General features: G+C 40.9%; 1 protein-coding gene across 2 annotated transcripts in view; it reads right to left on the bottom strand.

The window, feature by feature from the left end:
* Positions 1–161: 161 nt before the first annotated feature.
* LOC105940184 (cell division cycle 14Ab) overlaps positions 162–15213 on the bottom strand; it is a 40459-nt gene continuing 25407 nt past the window's right edge. The window contains exons 11-16 of one of the 2 annotated variants that reach the window (XM_036140763.1): positions 12460–12622; positions 10864–10961; positions 10732–10779; positions 10506–10649; positions 7038–7386; positions 162–1755 (exon numbers count right to left, since the gene is read on the bottom strand). In XM_036140763.1, the coding sequence (XP_035996656.1) occupies positions 1726–1755; positions 7038–7386; positions 10506–10649; positions 10732–10779; positions 10864–10961; positions 12460–12622 (832 nt within the window). In that variant the 3' untranslated portion in view covers positions 162–1725. The remainder of the gene's footprint in view (positions 1756–7037; positions 7387–10505; positions 10650–10731; positions 10780–10863; positions 10962–12459; positions 12623–15213) is intronic. The other variant, XM_036140764.1, reaches the window with a different exon arrangement.

Genomic DNA, 15213 nt, shown 5'->3' with positions numbered 1-15213 from the left:
CCGGATTCGGCCCACGGGCCTCAAGTTTGACACGTGGATGGGAGGATGGAAGGAAAAATGTGCAAATGATGGATGGATTAAAATGGAAACATTTAAATTCACACCAGTCAGATCCCCGACTCTATAACAAAACTCTTCAGATTTGACTCAAATAAAACATCAACAGTGAGAATAATTGACTTTATTTCCCGTTTTTGTCTGTATAGAAACTCTGCGGTCAGTTAAGAGAAAAGAAAAAAACAAAACAGCGACATTATTTTCTGACTTCCCTTTAAAGTCTCAGTGACATAAATACAGATTTAAAACAACATAACTTCATTCAAACATCTTCATGTTGGGGACCGCCAAAATAAAAGTCTTTCCTTCGAACAGGATGAGGTGTTGAAGGCACTCTGAGCCTGATTGTTGTGTGCAGGAGAGGAACCGAGGTTTCCCTTTAATCGACGGTCTGTGTCGTGTTAGAAATCGAGTCCTAAAGGTAGAAACCAGCCGATGAATCCATCAGTTCCACATCTTCCGTCCCTTAAAACTCCTCGTAGTTCAGGTCTGAAGACTCAGAACTTCCCCCGCGGCGGCGGATCAAGTCCAGCCGATCAGATGCTGGTGACGATCCCAGCAGCTTTGGTCACGCATGTTTTAATCGTGATGCTTCTCTGAGTTGTTCATTATGGAAGGTGACCTTGAAAGTTTTCAAAGGCGCCTTTAAATAAAGTTATTCTTACTAAGCAGCACTTCTTTGTCAGAGAAACGGGAGGAAAAAAAAAGGGCCATTCTGGGTCTGTTCGGCGTTCCAAGAGCACAACATAAGTTTAATTTTCTACGACAGTTTGTTTAGTAAACAGAGAATAAAAGAAGATAATTAAATATAACAGTCGTGTGATGAAGCATTACATGTGCAGAGTGCTCTACAGCGCCCCCTAAAGGCAGCGGCGGGTTTATTCTGATAAAATCTTTCAGTCCGACAGTAAAAATAACACTTGAACGAATCTTCCCATGTCTCCAAGTCTTCAAGGCAACAATCAGCTGTTCAAAAAAATAGTTTATTGCCCATTTTATTTTATTTTTTTCCCCCCAGGTATGTTGGAGGTCTTAAAATAAAAATAAAAAAAGAGATAAAAACATTCCTTCGTTCTGTGCTGGTGTCATAATTTCCAACCTGAGAATGAGAACTCTGCGTGTACTTGGTGATCCATCGTTATCTTCAGTCCGTTACGTTAAAGCTGCTTTTTATTTTTACAGTTAAAACCTGAACTTTAAAGCTTCTTTAAAGGCGCCCGCTCTGAAGTCTCCTTCAAGCCCCCCGGCTTTAGCTGCTGACAGGCTAACCTGGTCCATCTTCATCGTTATTGCTGATCAGTGGCAGCAGCAGGACAATCTGGCGCTGACCCGAACGGATCGGACGTAAATACTGTAACGATCAGCTGACCGTCCCGTTTATCAAAAAAGAAAAAAAGGGGGGAAAAAACCCTCAAAAATACTTTGTTAGAACAAAAATATACGTCTTCTTCTATAACGAATAGCAAATATAAAATCCGTCTCTGGTGTACATACATGTTCAGCCAAACACGCGTGTAGATTACATCACATTTACATACAGCCTGAGCAGCGGTTCAGTCCAGAGAGACGAGCTCTCGCTGATTTATTCTGTTTCCCTTTAAAAGCCCGAGCATTCAGGTGGTGATGGGGGGGAGGGGGGGGTCGGGCCGTCAGGTAGAACCTTCGGTTTTAGTACTGGATGTACTCCGACTGAAGAGACTGAAAGAGAAAACATGAAAACATCTTCAGTCAAACGGTTCTTGTCACGCAGTGATGGTTAAAATCCTGCCTGTGGGAGAAGAAATTATTTAAATGGCAGCTGGAGCTCCTTCACACACAAACTCTGTAAAAGGTACACCTGGCCTTTAATCCTTTAATCCCCCGACACAAAGGACAGCGGTGGAAACGTTCCCCTGGGGCTAAAATCATCCCGACCTGATCCAATCATCTGTCAGTAATATAGCTGCTGGAGGCCATAACGACCACTTTCCTCTGATATTTTCTCCTACTACTCTCCATTTATGCTATTTTTACAGCTAATGTTAACACAAACCTTGCGTTATCATTCGCCTGCCCCAGAAATTCTGTTCTGAACCAAATCCTTGCTGACTAACGCCACTGAAGGAGCTACCGTCTGTATGAATGTGTACTCCCTGCACTTTTCCTTCCCATAGAAAGTACTCCTGGGCTGGGGCAGTGTTTGTCTTTGTTTCACCGGCTGCAGCAGATAGAGGCTCTAACAGAGTCTGTTTCTGATTCAAGCTTCATGTTGACATGATTAGAAATGTAGGGTTAGGAAAAATGTGCATTAATGTTGCGTGCAAAGTCATCTCTGCCATTGCACTTTAAGAAAAATTAATCAATGAATGAGATAAATATAGTTAAATACACCAAATGTGTTATAAGGTGACTGCACTGCAAGTGAAATCAGCAGCATAAATGTTATAATAATCATCTTATCGTCATTGTTTTATTAAAGAACAATCTAAACACCCCTTTTTATGAAAAGTGCTATAAAATAAACCCAAAGTGCCTGATGAGCTAATTTAGGTGGTATTAGTCTTTATTTGTAATGGATGGATCTATCTATTAGGTACCATAAAGAACCGGGACCAGTCATGTACGCATAATAGGGTGAAAAGGGACCTTAAATATCTGTTCATCTCATTGTGCATTAAAATAAATAAATTAAATCAGACATAAAGGAAAAATTTGTTCATGGCAACATGTCACAGCTTGGCTGTATTTTTCTGTTTGCAAATTAAAAATAAAGAAACACTAGGCATGTCTTATGATTCCCAGTGTTTCTTTTCCAAAAATGTAAAAAAGAAAAATTCCTCATCTTCCTCCTCCTAAACCAGGGGCCACAGGTTGAGGGTCCTGGTTTAGGAGGAGGAAGGGGCGCTTTGGATCTTCACCAATAAATCTTCCTAACCTTGGCTAAAAGTGACAAAGAAGAAACAAATTTTTTTAAAATATACATATAATAATATAGATATTAAGCAGTTTTCCCCCTTTTCTTCATAGAATAATTGAACAACACTAGAAGGATCAGTAATATTTTTAGAGATCTAATTTTCATCCTTTTTTGGAAATAGTGCTTCTTTAACATAATTTTCCAAAAGTTTTATGTTTTTCCTAGTTTTAAACCTAAAAACAGAAATTTATAGGTGGTTCTTTAAAAATTTATAATTTCCTATAATGAATATCTATTAAAATATTATAAAATTGTCTTTTTTCCACAGGCTCCTGTAATATTAGTGGCTCCAATCTAAGTGAAAGTAAAATTTGACTGTAAAGGCTTCAGACCCTGACCTAAAAGGCAACAATCCAAGATGATCTGTGATGTTTTACTTTCAGTTTTTACTGTTGAGCCTTCCTGACATTTCTCGGAGGAATTCATGCGTGTAAACGATAAGAAATGCTGCTGGTGCCAAGGTCCTGGTTCTGCTGGACGAGGACAAATAAACTCAGGATAAGAAGGTTTCCTCTCTTTTATTTACTCAGGTTAAGCTCATTTCTGATATTTACAGTTTTTATTAAAACCAGCAATGAGATGGAAAGAGACTGGACTCGGAGTCGGGCTTTTGGCTCAGTGAGGCGTTTTATTTTATATAACTTACTGCCGACACAATGCCAATCCTCGAGGGACATTTAACCAGCATGTCTGGGATAAGAAAACTTGTTTCTACACAGCAATGATGAAACAGATTTTTATTTATGGTTTTCAATTAAACAACAGTGCCATAAAACATAATTGTGAAATTTTTGATGTTACAACAATAAGCAACCCAAGTCTGCTTATTAACAGCAACTTTGGGCTTGTTTGCTAACACTGTTTACACTGTTAAAGGTAACGGAGCTGGTTGCTTGTACCTCCTGAACACTGGCTGCCAGTCCACAATAACACCGCGGACACAGAGGGATAAAGGGATTTATCCAAAGGGAGGAATATTGTTTTCATTGCCTCCACTGCCGTAAAAAAGTTAAAGTTGAAAAGTTATTTATTCTGAACTAAAACAGCAATCCCCTCAAACATGCAGCGCTGTGCTGGTTAGCTGTTAGCATTAACTTCTAAAATCTCCTGATTTATCATCAGTTTAATGGTAGCGAAGCTAATATTTAAAACATGTTCACTACATTATTTGCACAAAATATTATCAGATAAGGAGACCCCCCCCCAGGTTCACCTATTTGTAGCTCCTTTCTGAATGAGCTGTTTTTAGGGCTCCGTCAGCTGCAGCTGGTCGTGACCCCCCAACGCGATGTTTACACTCGCACTTAATACACATGATAATTACTGCAAACAGATGCACAATGGTAAAGAGTACATGTTTGACCCTGAGTCAGACCCTGAAGCAGAAGAAGTGAATGCAGCAACAGTTTCTGGGTGATAAGTAGCATTTTCCTACAGGGCTGCCTTAGAGAAAAGACCAGAGCTAAGATAAAACCCACGTTTCTGCACTAGAAGCATCTGTCTGCGAGTGTTGTGTGTTTTTCAGGTGTTGGTTTACGTAAGATATCTCACACAAGGAAGAATTTGGTCGGAAGAATTTGAGAAAAAAATAACGATGCTAATAGCGCTAGCGTCCCTATAGGATTTTCAAAGCAAATTAGCATCATGCTAACTGTTAGTTTTCTGTGTCTTTTCAGCTGTGGTTAAGTGTAATAGAATTTGATGCACATTTTTCAGCATGTATTAATGCCAATGTTAAGCTGTGTATGTCATTTATTCCAAGAATTAGCATAACTTCAATGTAAGATGTGATATAAAAGCAATATGTCACATTTTTGTAGTTTGTAGTTTGCCAACTGTGATGCAATAATTGGAAGGTTTTTGAAATGACTCGTTTTTTTAGACACCAACAATACATTTACTTATTGCCAAACACAGATTTTGTTTCTTTTAGCGCTTGGACTGTTTCTAGCAGCAGTAGAGACCCAAACGGAAGTACAAAAACATGCAAAAAGTGATTTTTTTTCCCACAATAGGTCCAATTTAAACTATTTTACATGATTGTAGTTTCGGACTTTAGCAGCCCGCCGCCCTTTAGCTCCGTGCCGTTCTGTGTTTGATGAAGAATCCCTGTCAGGTTGAGCTGACCCGACTCGACTGTCTGATATTAACCCGACTAACCAGCTGAAGCTTTCTGATTGGCTCCTGCCTCACATGATCCTCTGTTTAAACCTCGTCTGTGGGTCGTCTGCCCACTTTGACACAAAGGCAGCATTTCCTCATCTCAGCAGCAGCTTGGAGTTAAAGAGTTAGTGAAGGTAAAACACTGAGAAACACCTCGCCTCCCACAGAGGAACATGTTCAATAAAAAGACCCGGAAAGATTCTGGTTTATAGAGACCAAACATCACAGGAGATAAAAATGACATCGTAGCACGGTTAAAAACAAAGACAACAAACAGACTTGTGAAGAGTTGATGACGAGGCGTTCCTTTGATCTGCGGCTCTTTATTTTGGAGCTTCATTACGATCAGAGATGCACCGATAAGGCCGACACTCATTTCTGGTTCTGTCTCAGGCCTGAGCTGCTGATTCTGGTTTGTTTCGATTCAAACGACAGAAACAAGCGTGCGGCAGGTTCTTTAGTAGCGGCAGTCACTTCGAGTAGGGTTGGGCGTTATGGACATAACTTGTATTTATTGTGATAATGACACTTTTTCAGGACACCAGTTGGACAAAGAAGGAGATTATTTTTAATCACTAAACTGCCAACAGTAATATGATCCTATTTTCAAATTCATTGGTATTTATTGGTGCTCATGTGTCAGACTCAAGGCCCGTGGGCCGAATCCGGTCCATCAAGGCAATTTATCCAGCATTCAAGAACCAGAAAAGGCGTAACATGTCATAAAGTAGAGGCATATCTCATTTTAAAGTGTATAAAGTGGCTAAAACTGTGCCTCCTGTAGCGAAAGTTGATTATTTTAAACTGTGTAGTAACAGCATTCTGCCACAACACATTAAAACAACCCAGAAAAGTCAAAAAAAGAGCAAAAGCGATGCAGAACGATGAGTTTAAAGTGTAACTCACCCCAACATCAACTTTTTTTTTAAGATAAACTGTTTAAATGGGCCTAAAGGTGCTACTTTTATGGTACTGTGAAATTGTTAATATTTCTATGTGAACTGGAACGAAATTATGAAATCAACAGTATAATTTATACAAATGAGTCTGACATTCCTGCTCTAAAGGAACCAACATTGTATAAATACTAAAAGTAATGACCCCGACAGTAAGAGTTTGGGGTTTTCAGACAACATAAAATTTTTTATCAGGACAAAAATCATTTCACATTAAGGTTTAATGCCCCTCCGTAGTTAAACTCACCATCTACCATCACAACATCGAGGCTTTAATGAAAACATTTCTGGCCGATGTCTGTGATGCTCTGGCATTGTAAAAACATGGCTGCAGTTTCTAAATGACTTTCTATAACATCTTATGCTACATTTCACATATAATACAGGCACATGGATGCATGCTGCTTAAATAATGAGCTACTATTTAATGAATCAAGGCTGTTCTTCAGGATCTGCAGATTGCATTTAGGTTTAGCGCCTAGGATAAATTAGTGATGTATGTTACAGCTATAGTCAATTTATGCATTAAAGCATCTTTCCTTAAGCTTAATCTGATTTTTATTGACCTCAAACATGCCAGAAAGCGCTTGCTGCAGGTTGCTGAGCTTAACCGCTGGAAATGGAAGGAGTTCCTAGTGTTGATGCATTTAATCAATGAGCTGCTGATCACAGATTGGAGGCTATTGAGGGAAAATGGGACGTTTCTGATCGCTGGTCGTCCTATTGGTGCATCTCTGATGATGATCCAGCGTGGAAACGCCTCGTTACCGGCTCGTCCAATCAAACGGAAGATTTCAGAAAGACAATGAAAACAGACAGACAGAGCTTTAAACCTGCGTTCAGCGTGTTACCAGAACAGGAAGAACCCGGTCAGAACAAAGCTGCTGCTGTGTCAGAGGACTTACAGGTATGGAGCGGCTCAGGTAACGTCCCGAGGGGCCCTTCATGGCGCTGTAGGGCCCGTGGACCCTGTAGGCACTGACGTCCTGATGCTGCGGCCTCATATAACCTTTGCCTGCAGGGGGCGCCGCAGAGCCGCCGTACAACGAGGTACTGTTGTTGTTGACCTCGTGTTGCGCGCTCCGAGGACCGCTACCGTAGTTCGAGAGAGGGGGCGGAGCCAAGGGAGAGGGGGAGGGGCTTACAGAAACAGAGGAGGGAGGAAGAGAGGGAAAGGGAGTCTTCTCGTCCTCCTCGACGTCGGCAGCGTAGAGATCTCCGAGGGAGCTGGCCAATCGCGAGCTGACAGCTGAGCTGAGGTCAGCAGACGTGGGAGGAGCAAATACAACAGAGATGAACACCATGAGAGCTGCAGCTCACGCGTGGGCAGAGACATAACTGAGCAAACATCTGACACCTTCAGCCGGACGTACTGATGCTGTGGGGATGCAGTGGGTCACATGGTTCACGCTACTCCCCCCCCCAAACTAACCTCCTTCTCCCATCTAACCTCCTTTAACAACATAAGCCCCATTTACACTACCCTTGTTAAACCGATCCAGGCCGAGCTTGGTTCAGTTAACCGTGCCGAGCTCGGTTCAGTTAACCGTGCCGAGCTTGGTTCAGCTAACCGTGCCGAGCTTGGTTCAGTTAACCGTGCCGAGCTCGGTTCAGTTAACCGTGCCGAGCTCGGTTCAGTTAACCGTGCCGAGCTTGGTTCAGTTAACCGTGCCAAGCTCGGATCAGTTAACCGTGCCGAGCTCGGATCAGTTAACCGTGCCGAGCTTGGTCCTGACGACCGTTTACACATCATGCTAGCACGGTTCCTCGCCTCCTAGTGACGATCTGCGGTACTACTGCTCTCTGGGATGGAAGGAGGGAATCAAGCAAATAAAAATGGCGGCGCCGTAACATTCAGGAAGTTATATTTGGTTATAACTGTGATATTTCGTTATTTGCGGAGAATCAGAGGAAGAAGGCAACCTTTATTGAATTTACTTGACAGAGTCGGCTTTTGGGGTTTGGATAAGACAAACGAACGTCTAATCAGGATTTACAGACGCTGAGGTTCATCACTCCTAAGCAGAATCATCTGCCGTGTGTCACGGTAGGGAAGCTAGTATTATTATGGATGTCAGAAATGTCAGCTGGCTGTAAGGAGATGAGGCGGTCTACTCATGCGCTCTTTGTTATCAGAGAACCGAGCCAGAGAAAAACCGGGCCGAGCCCACACATGGAACTGGTCTAGATTTAGCGCGGATCGGTTGTATCTGGCTTGGTTCAGTTCAATTTGCGTTCCATTTACACTCGACAGTTCTTTCAGTTACCGAGCTCGGACTGGTCTCGGCTGGTTTAAAAAGGGTAGTGTAAACAGGGTAATTGTTAACCTTTAGTGACCAACTAGAGAAATCCACAACTGTTGGTGTAAATTTACTGAGCAGCTGCAGGAGAATCTGCCAGTTCAGGCAAATCAGGACATTCTCTCAAGGATTCAATGCAGGAACCAATCAGTGCCAGCAGGTGGCGCAGCTGTACCATTAAAAGCAATTTAAGCTGAATTTTTGACATTTTAACTTGAGCTAAAATTGCTTTGCAAATAAAAATCTTTTCAATATTCAGCTTAAAATGAACAACATGAACAAAGGATTTCTGAAAAATAAGATTCTTTATGACTCGTAATAATGTATTGCACTTCATCTACTTTAGAACGACTTTAAATATGAGATTGTGTCGCCACATTTTTTAATTCAAGGGACAACAGACGCATATAAACCCCAACCGAGTTCAACATGTCCGCCTGTAAAGACGTTGGAACGTACGATCTGTTGGTGCCGAGGAATCGCTTCACAAACAGGACAGGAAGCGCAGACACCAAGGATTTAATAAATACAGATAAACATCAGGTACGTGCACAGAGGGACACCTAGCGGCACCAAAGACCCCGGCCTTTTCCCTGGATGAGAAAAAAAAATGCTCTTTCTGCTGGAATTATGGATGCAAGTTATGGATAAATGAGCTCATCTAAACTCAACTAATTAATAGACATCAATTTCCCTAAAAACCCTCGTTTTCTCTTGTATCAAGAGGATCTTTCCATAACATGAAGGGCTAATAATTTTTACTATATGCTTGATTTTAAATAGGAACATCATTATATTTTAACAGTTGATTATATCGATACAGTCTCCTGTATTAAATACTGACTGAATTAAAAACAAACTGTTGTTTTCTCGCTCATTATTATAAACTAGGACATATTTATGAAATATAACAAAACAGAAACCTGTTAGGTTGCTGAATAGAAACAAATTGAAGAGAATACAACTCATGAAAATAAATCCCCATGAAAGCCCTCATCAACCTGTTGGCTTTGTGTCTTTTTCTACCATGTATTTACATTACTGTTAATAAACAAGTAAAAAAGTACAAAGCTTAATGTAACTGAGGTTTGTCTTTTATATTAACAACTTAATATTATGTTGGCCATATGAGGTTATTGGCTGGTTGAAAGAAAACATGTGAGAACCACTGGTTTAAGCGTAGATTATCAGTTAATCGGATGGAACAAACTTTAATCCAATTAACCTTTAATCAACAATTAATTGTAAGTCGGTTATTTGTTTACAACCGTAGCTGAAGCCAAATTTTTGTTTCTTTTTCAGACATTTAAATATTAAAAATAACCTGCTCTACTGTCCCGATCCTCCCGACCTTAACACGACCCTGTTCTACTAGTTTCTGCCGGATTTTCATTGATTTATTTTGATCGACCGTACCCGATTAGACTTGTGTTCATTCTAGGTGAATAGATGGGTGAAATATATTCTATTGTCTTATTTTAAATGTTATGAATAGATTGGGTGAGGAGTTCCCTAAAAATGTCTGTGCACGTCCCAGAGGGGGAGAGCTTCATGTTCGTTTAAAGCTCAGTTTTGTTGTGAAATCCTAATCAGCAGCACCTCCCCCACAGAGTCAGTTTGTGATCTTGGTGAAAGGATTTCTACCGACGCTTTTAAAGCCAAACGTTTCGTCTCTGAACAGCCAGAAAATGCTGAGTGAGAGCAGAACCCAGGATAAGTTTGGGTCTTTAACGCTCGCCGACGCTGGTTTTAATCACCGGGTTCATTCTGGAACGGAAACGCTGCGTTGAAACGTGACGCTGCATGAGTTCCCACCAGGTTAGAGTCGTCTTTAGATACGTTCATCTGAATAAAACCAGACTGAGTGGATCAGTCAGGCAAACACATCAAAAACAACCAGTAAAGAAAAGCACAAATATTATCCTAAGAAGTACATTTTTTTTAAAAAAATCGTCTGATTTCAAAAAAAAAGAAAAATGGGATGAGGAGGAGGAGGAGGAGGGTTATGAGGAAGAGGGCAGCGGGGGTGTGAGGTGATGAAGAGTCAGACAGGAAGTCTGGAGCAACTCTGACCTTCGGATGTTTGACATCGGCGATAACGAGTTCCTCCCGATCCTTTTGGCTGCAGGAGAAGAAGAAGAAGAAGAAGAGGAGGATGCTGGGAACTTGGAGGGCTTGAGGACGGAGGCGTAGCTCTGACCGCCTCCCATCGATGACCTAAAAGACAAAAACACAAATTATGATCAACGGCTGTAAATATCAGATTAAAACCACCAGACGGAGCGGCTGATGGTCGTACCTGAGCGGCTGAGAGCTCGAGCGGCTGTGAACCTTCTGCTCCTCGAATCTGAAACCAAAGAAGAGAAAACATTAATATTTAAATAATATTTAAAGCTTAAATCAACAGCCTGTGGTCTAAGGAGTCCCGTACCTCACACCTGCGGTCAGCGCGGGCCGAGGATGGCGGCGGCTCTTCAGGGCTCGCAGTTTGTCCCCCTGGGTCAGACCGGAGCCGTCGGTAAGGTCGCCCTGGAGGACGAAACAAGCGCTTCTTAAAAGACGGCAGACCAACAGGAAACAGGTCAGTTTAAATACAAATAATCTAGTTTATCAGGAGTTCTGCTCAGCACCGGTCCGTTTAAACCGTAAACCGTCGCTGGACTTCTCAGCCGTTCTGGAGGCATTTAGTTTGAGATGTGACCTGCTGACGTGCAAACTCATAAATTAACTTTAATTACAAATAAAGCAACAAAACCCAGAAGACCAAATCCTGCAGAAAGTTCCCTGATAGAGAAAAATAAAAATATAAATATAATTAAATAATTCCAATTAATTAATCGTTTATTCCTGTTCCTGCATTGAACCATGCGTCCTCAGCTGGGTTCACTAAACCTGGTGATGCGTTCAAAGACCCACAAGTTTTATCTTTGATCTACGTTCCTAAACACGAGGCGTGCTCATCACTGACTTTTATTCCGTGTTTAAAGCTGTTAATTACGGAAACATCGATCTATGTCGATATATTATATATATTAAATGTTTATTGATCCAATTACATCGATTCAGAATGAAAATATCGATCCATAATCGTCATTTTCAAGATGCGCCTTTATTTGGAAATTCACAAGTCATGAGTCTATACTGAACAGGTGATCTAATAACATTATTCTCATTATTTTTTTATTTAACGCCTGCTTTGAAATAAAATGGTATAACAAATTTACACTAATAGCGTAAATAATAGCGTTAGATGGGCAGACGATATCACATTGATCAGAAATCGTATTTAAACGTATTTTGTGATATCGGCAGAGATCGTATCATCATCCAAACAAATGGATACAACATTGTATCGTTAAGATGATTTACACCGCGACTGTTAACCTCCTACGATCTGCACTCCACCTGAATATTTCTGTATTTATGCCAGAAGATTCTCAGCATAATTCAGACAAAATTGCACCAAATTTCTGCAGATATTGTTGAACTTTTAGCCATTTCTTAAAGTCTTGCTCCCCTGAAAGTAAACATATTCTCACTTCAGCGCCTCTACCCTATTAGCTCCATAATTAACTTAATTTGGCAGCTAAACATCCGGCGTTCTCTTTCGATCAGTCAAATAACGGCCACGGTGGCGTCTGGCGTGATGTGTGACACAGACGGGTATCGATAGATGAAAATTAACCCAAATAAATAAATAAATAAACAAATAAATAAATAAATAAAGAAGCTTTATTGTTTTACTTCAGCTAGTTAGACGTGAACAAAGTAAACGGGGAATCGACCAAATCAAGACTCCAGTTTAAATAACTCGACGGTGAGCTCTGATTAAAAGGTTTTAATTAGTTTTTCCTGTAAACGTTTTGATTGGCTGTCGATCAACATGGCGCCGCCTCCTGCTCCCGCCGAGACAGAGGAGCAGACACTAGAACCGGGTCAGAACCGGCGCTGATGGCTGGTCCATCAAAACCGGACCGCAGCACTAAAACCTGAAGGTTAAGGCAGAGTTTGGAGCCACGCCGCTCACCTCCTGTAGATGGTCGGAGCTCGGCGACCGGGTCACGTTGCTGTTGTGGGCGGAGCCTAACGAGAGCCCGTCCATGCCGGTGATGAGGCGCGCCGTCTTGTCCTCCGTCTTTCCCTTCTGGAGGTGCGAGCCGTCGCTTTGAGACCACAGAGCCGCCTGCTTCCTGTTAAAACATGGCAGCAGGTCAGACCTCTACAGGACTTAAACTGGGAGGACGACCCGATGGACCCGCCGTCCCTCAGCGGATCAGAGGCGGTGCACTGCAAAAACAGAACTAAAAATAAGTAACATTTTCTTGAAATGAATGTATTTGCCCTTGATTTGAGCAGCTAAATAAGATTATTTGCCAACAGAGTGAGTATTTTTACCCCTGAAATAAGATAATTAGATATACTGCACTTGAAATAAGATGATGGAGATGAATTGTTCTTATTTTAGGTGCAAACATCTTATTCCATTGGCAAATAGTCTTGTTTACCTGCTCAAATCAAGGACAAATATATTCATTTTAAGAAAATGTTGCTTACTTTTAATTCTATTTTTGCAGTGTGGGACAAATATCACGTGGCTCAGATTTAGCATTTTCTATCAGGTCCTTTAAAGAAATGCTGGTAAACAGCATAAAGATCACATTTAATAAAAGGTTGTTTATTTTAGGAGCCTTTTAATGTCTGAATGATTCCCAGGTTGGAGCGAAGAGGCTGAAAACGATCAGATAAAGGAGAGGAAAGCTGCCAGAGTCCAGAGAAAAGTTCTGGAAGACGTTCAGGAAGCCTGGAGAACTGGTGATGAGGACGAAACCAGAAAAATTAAAGTATTTGGACAGTCCTCCTTTTGTTTTACCCAATTAAAACAAGCTCATTCTTCATAAAACATCCTGAACGCTCTTTACTCGCCTGGTTTTCTTTAACTTTAACTGTATTTATTGTGTTATGAGCAATAAAAACATCAGAGAACCTGATTTTAAATGCAAATTATTTAACATATTCAATAAGTCAGAATCTGTGTGTTGATGAGGATCATTTGCCTTTTTAAAACAAACATTAAGCAGCTTTTAAACACCCATTTAAACTCAGCCCACATTTCTGTCTCTAATCTTATAATTAACAGAAATAAAGGCCTGAAAACGTCAGTCTGGCTGTAATTCATCTAAATAACGTTTCTCTCAGTGATGGAGCTACTAAAGTAAATAAAAGTCCTAATTTATCGTGTATAGTCTGGTCCAGATCCCAGAAACCGGGTCCTGTGGTTCTGATGCTGCCGAACCATCAGGAAGGGCCCGTTTAAAGAAGAAGCTGCTTCTTTCCCACTGATCCGGACAATAAGGAGGTTTTCATTTCTTATTGTTGCACCATTAGAAATCTGAATGGTGATGTAAAAAAAAAAACGTTTCCAGCAGGATTTCCTGTCTCTGTTCCCCCGTTTTCACTTCAGGAACACAATCTCTCCCAGAGAAGAACTGTGATCGGTCCGGACCTCCAGAACCGGACTCTCTGAGCCAAAGTGATGCTGGTTTTCCTGAACGTCTGAATATTATGTCATTATGGGATAGTTTCTGTGTGTGTGGCTATTCTCTGTGTTCTTGTTGTAAGGAGAATCTCCCCTAAGGAGAGACAACAACGTGATGCTTGGTAATGTCTGCAGCTACATTTACACCAGGGATGGGCAACTTCCATGACAAAGAGGGCCACATTTTTTTCAGCACGACCATTGGAGGGCCACATGACCACGTACTTCAAATAATTGGATATGAAAGACGCTACAAATTATTCTCAATAAGAACAAATTTTAGATAATTTTATATCTGTATGTTTACTGCAACAACATATAACTATTTTCTGCATATAAATGCATTTTAATATGTCCTTAAGCAAAAGACAAACCATTTGCTTTAAAAAAAAAATGCAAAAAAGGAGTTTAAACTCCATATCAATGCATTCAGGAGCATTGGTCATTTCAAATTTACAAGGAAAGAGGCATAAAACGGCACAGAACTTAACGTCAGTGTGAGGCAGGGAAGCTCCTTCCTGCGCTCCATATATGAAGTCATATTCAACGGATTATGATATTATGTATAACACATAATGTAGATTAATTACAAGCCTTTATTTCCTCTTAATTATGTTGATTTTAATGCTCACAGACAATGAAAACATGACGTTTAAGATAAAATTATTACATCAGACCAATAAAAAATGATACAGAAGTTTGGTCTTAATGAACAGGATGTTTAACAGCAGCTTGTTGTATTGAGAAGGTATATTTGATCTTCTGCTTATGACAAAGCTTTGCAGTTTCAAAACTCACGTCGGCTCTCACGGTTTATGTTGTGTGTGAATGACAAGAGACAAAAAAAAAAAATCTCCCATGTCCATACTTCTTCCCATTTTGTCTGAAAAATGTGACTTTCTCGTCAAGTTTTCCCTTTATGCCACTGCTAGTGGCCAGGGCTCTTGACTTTCTCCCTCGCTGTTGCAAAGCGGCCCATGCCCGCTATTGTTTGGGTACGGCCCCCTATCGGTCAAAAGTATAATTACATATTTTTTTTTATTTTTTTTTTTTAATCATTATTAAATTATTATTGATCTATTCGCGGGCCGCACTGAGTGATGACGAGGGCCGTGTGCGGCCCCCGGGCCGCCAGTTGCCCATCCCTGGTTTACATGGACAAAAGTAACCTGGATAAAAACACGCCGATTATGATTGGATTAATCTTAATCAGAATTAAATTGCAATCTGGATGATTGGAGATTT

The sequence above is a fragment of the Fundulus heteroclitus genome, chromosome 9, assembly GCF_011125445.2.
Source record: "Fundulus heteroclitus isolate FHET01 chromosome 9, MU-UCD_Fhet_4.1, whole genome shotgun sequence".
NCBI lineage: Eukaryota > Metazoa > Chordata > Actinopteri > Cyprinodontiformes > Fundulidae > Fundulus > Fundulus heteroclitus.
The sequence above is the reverse complement of the archived record's forward strand: the minus strand, read 5'-3'. Positions and strand labels throughout refer to the sequence as shown.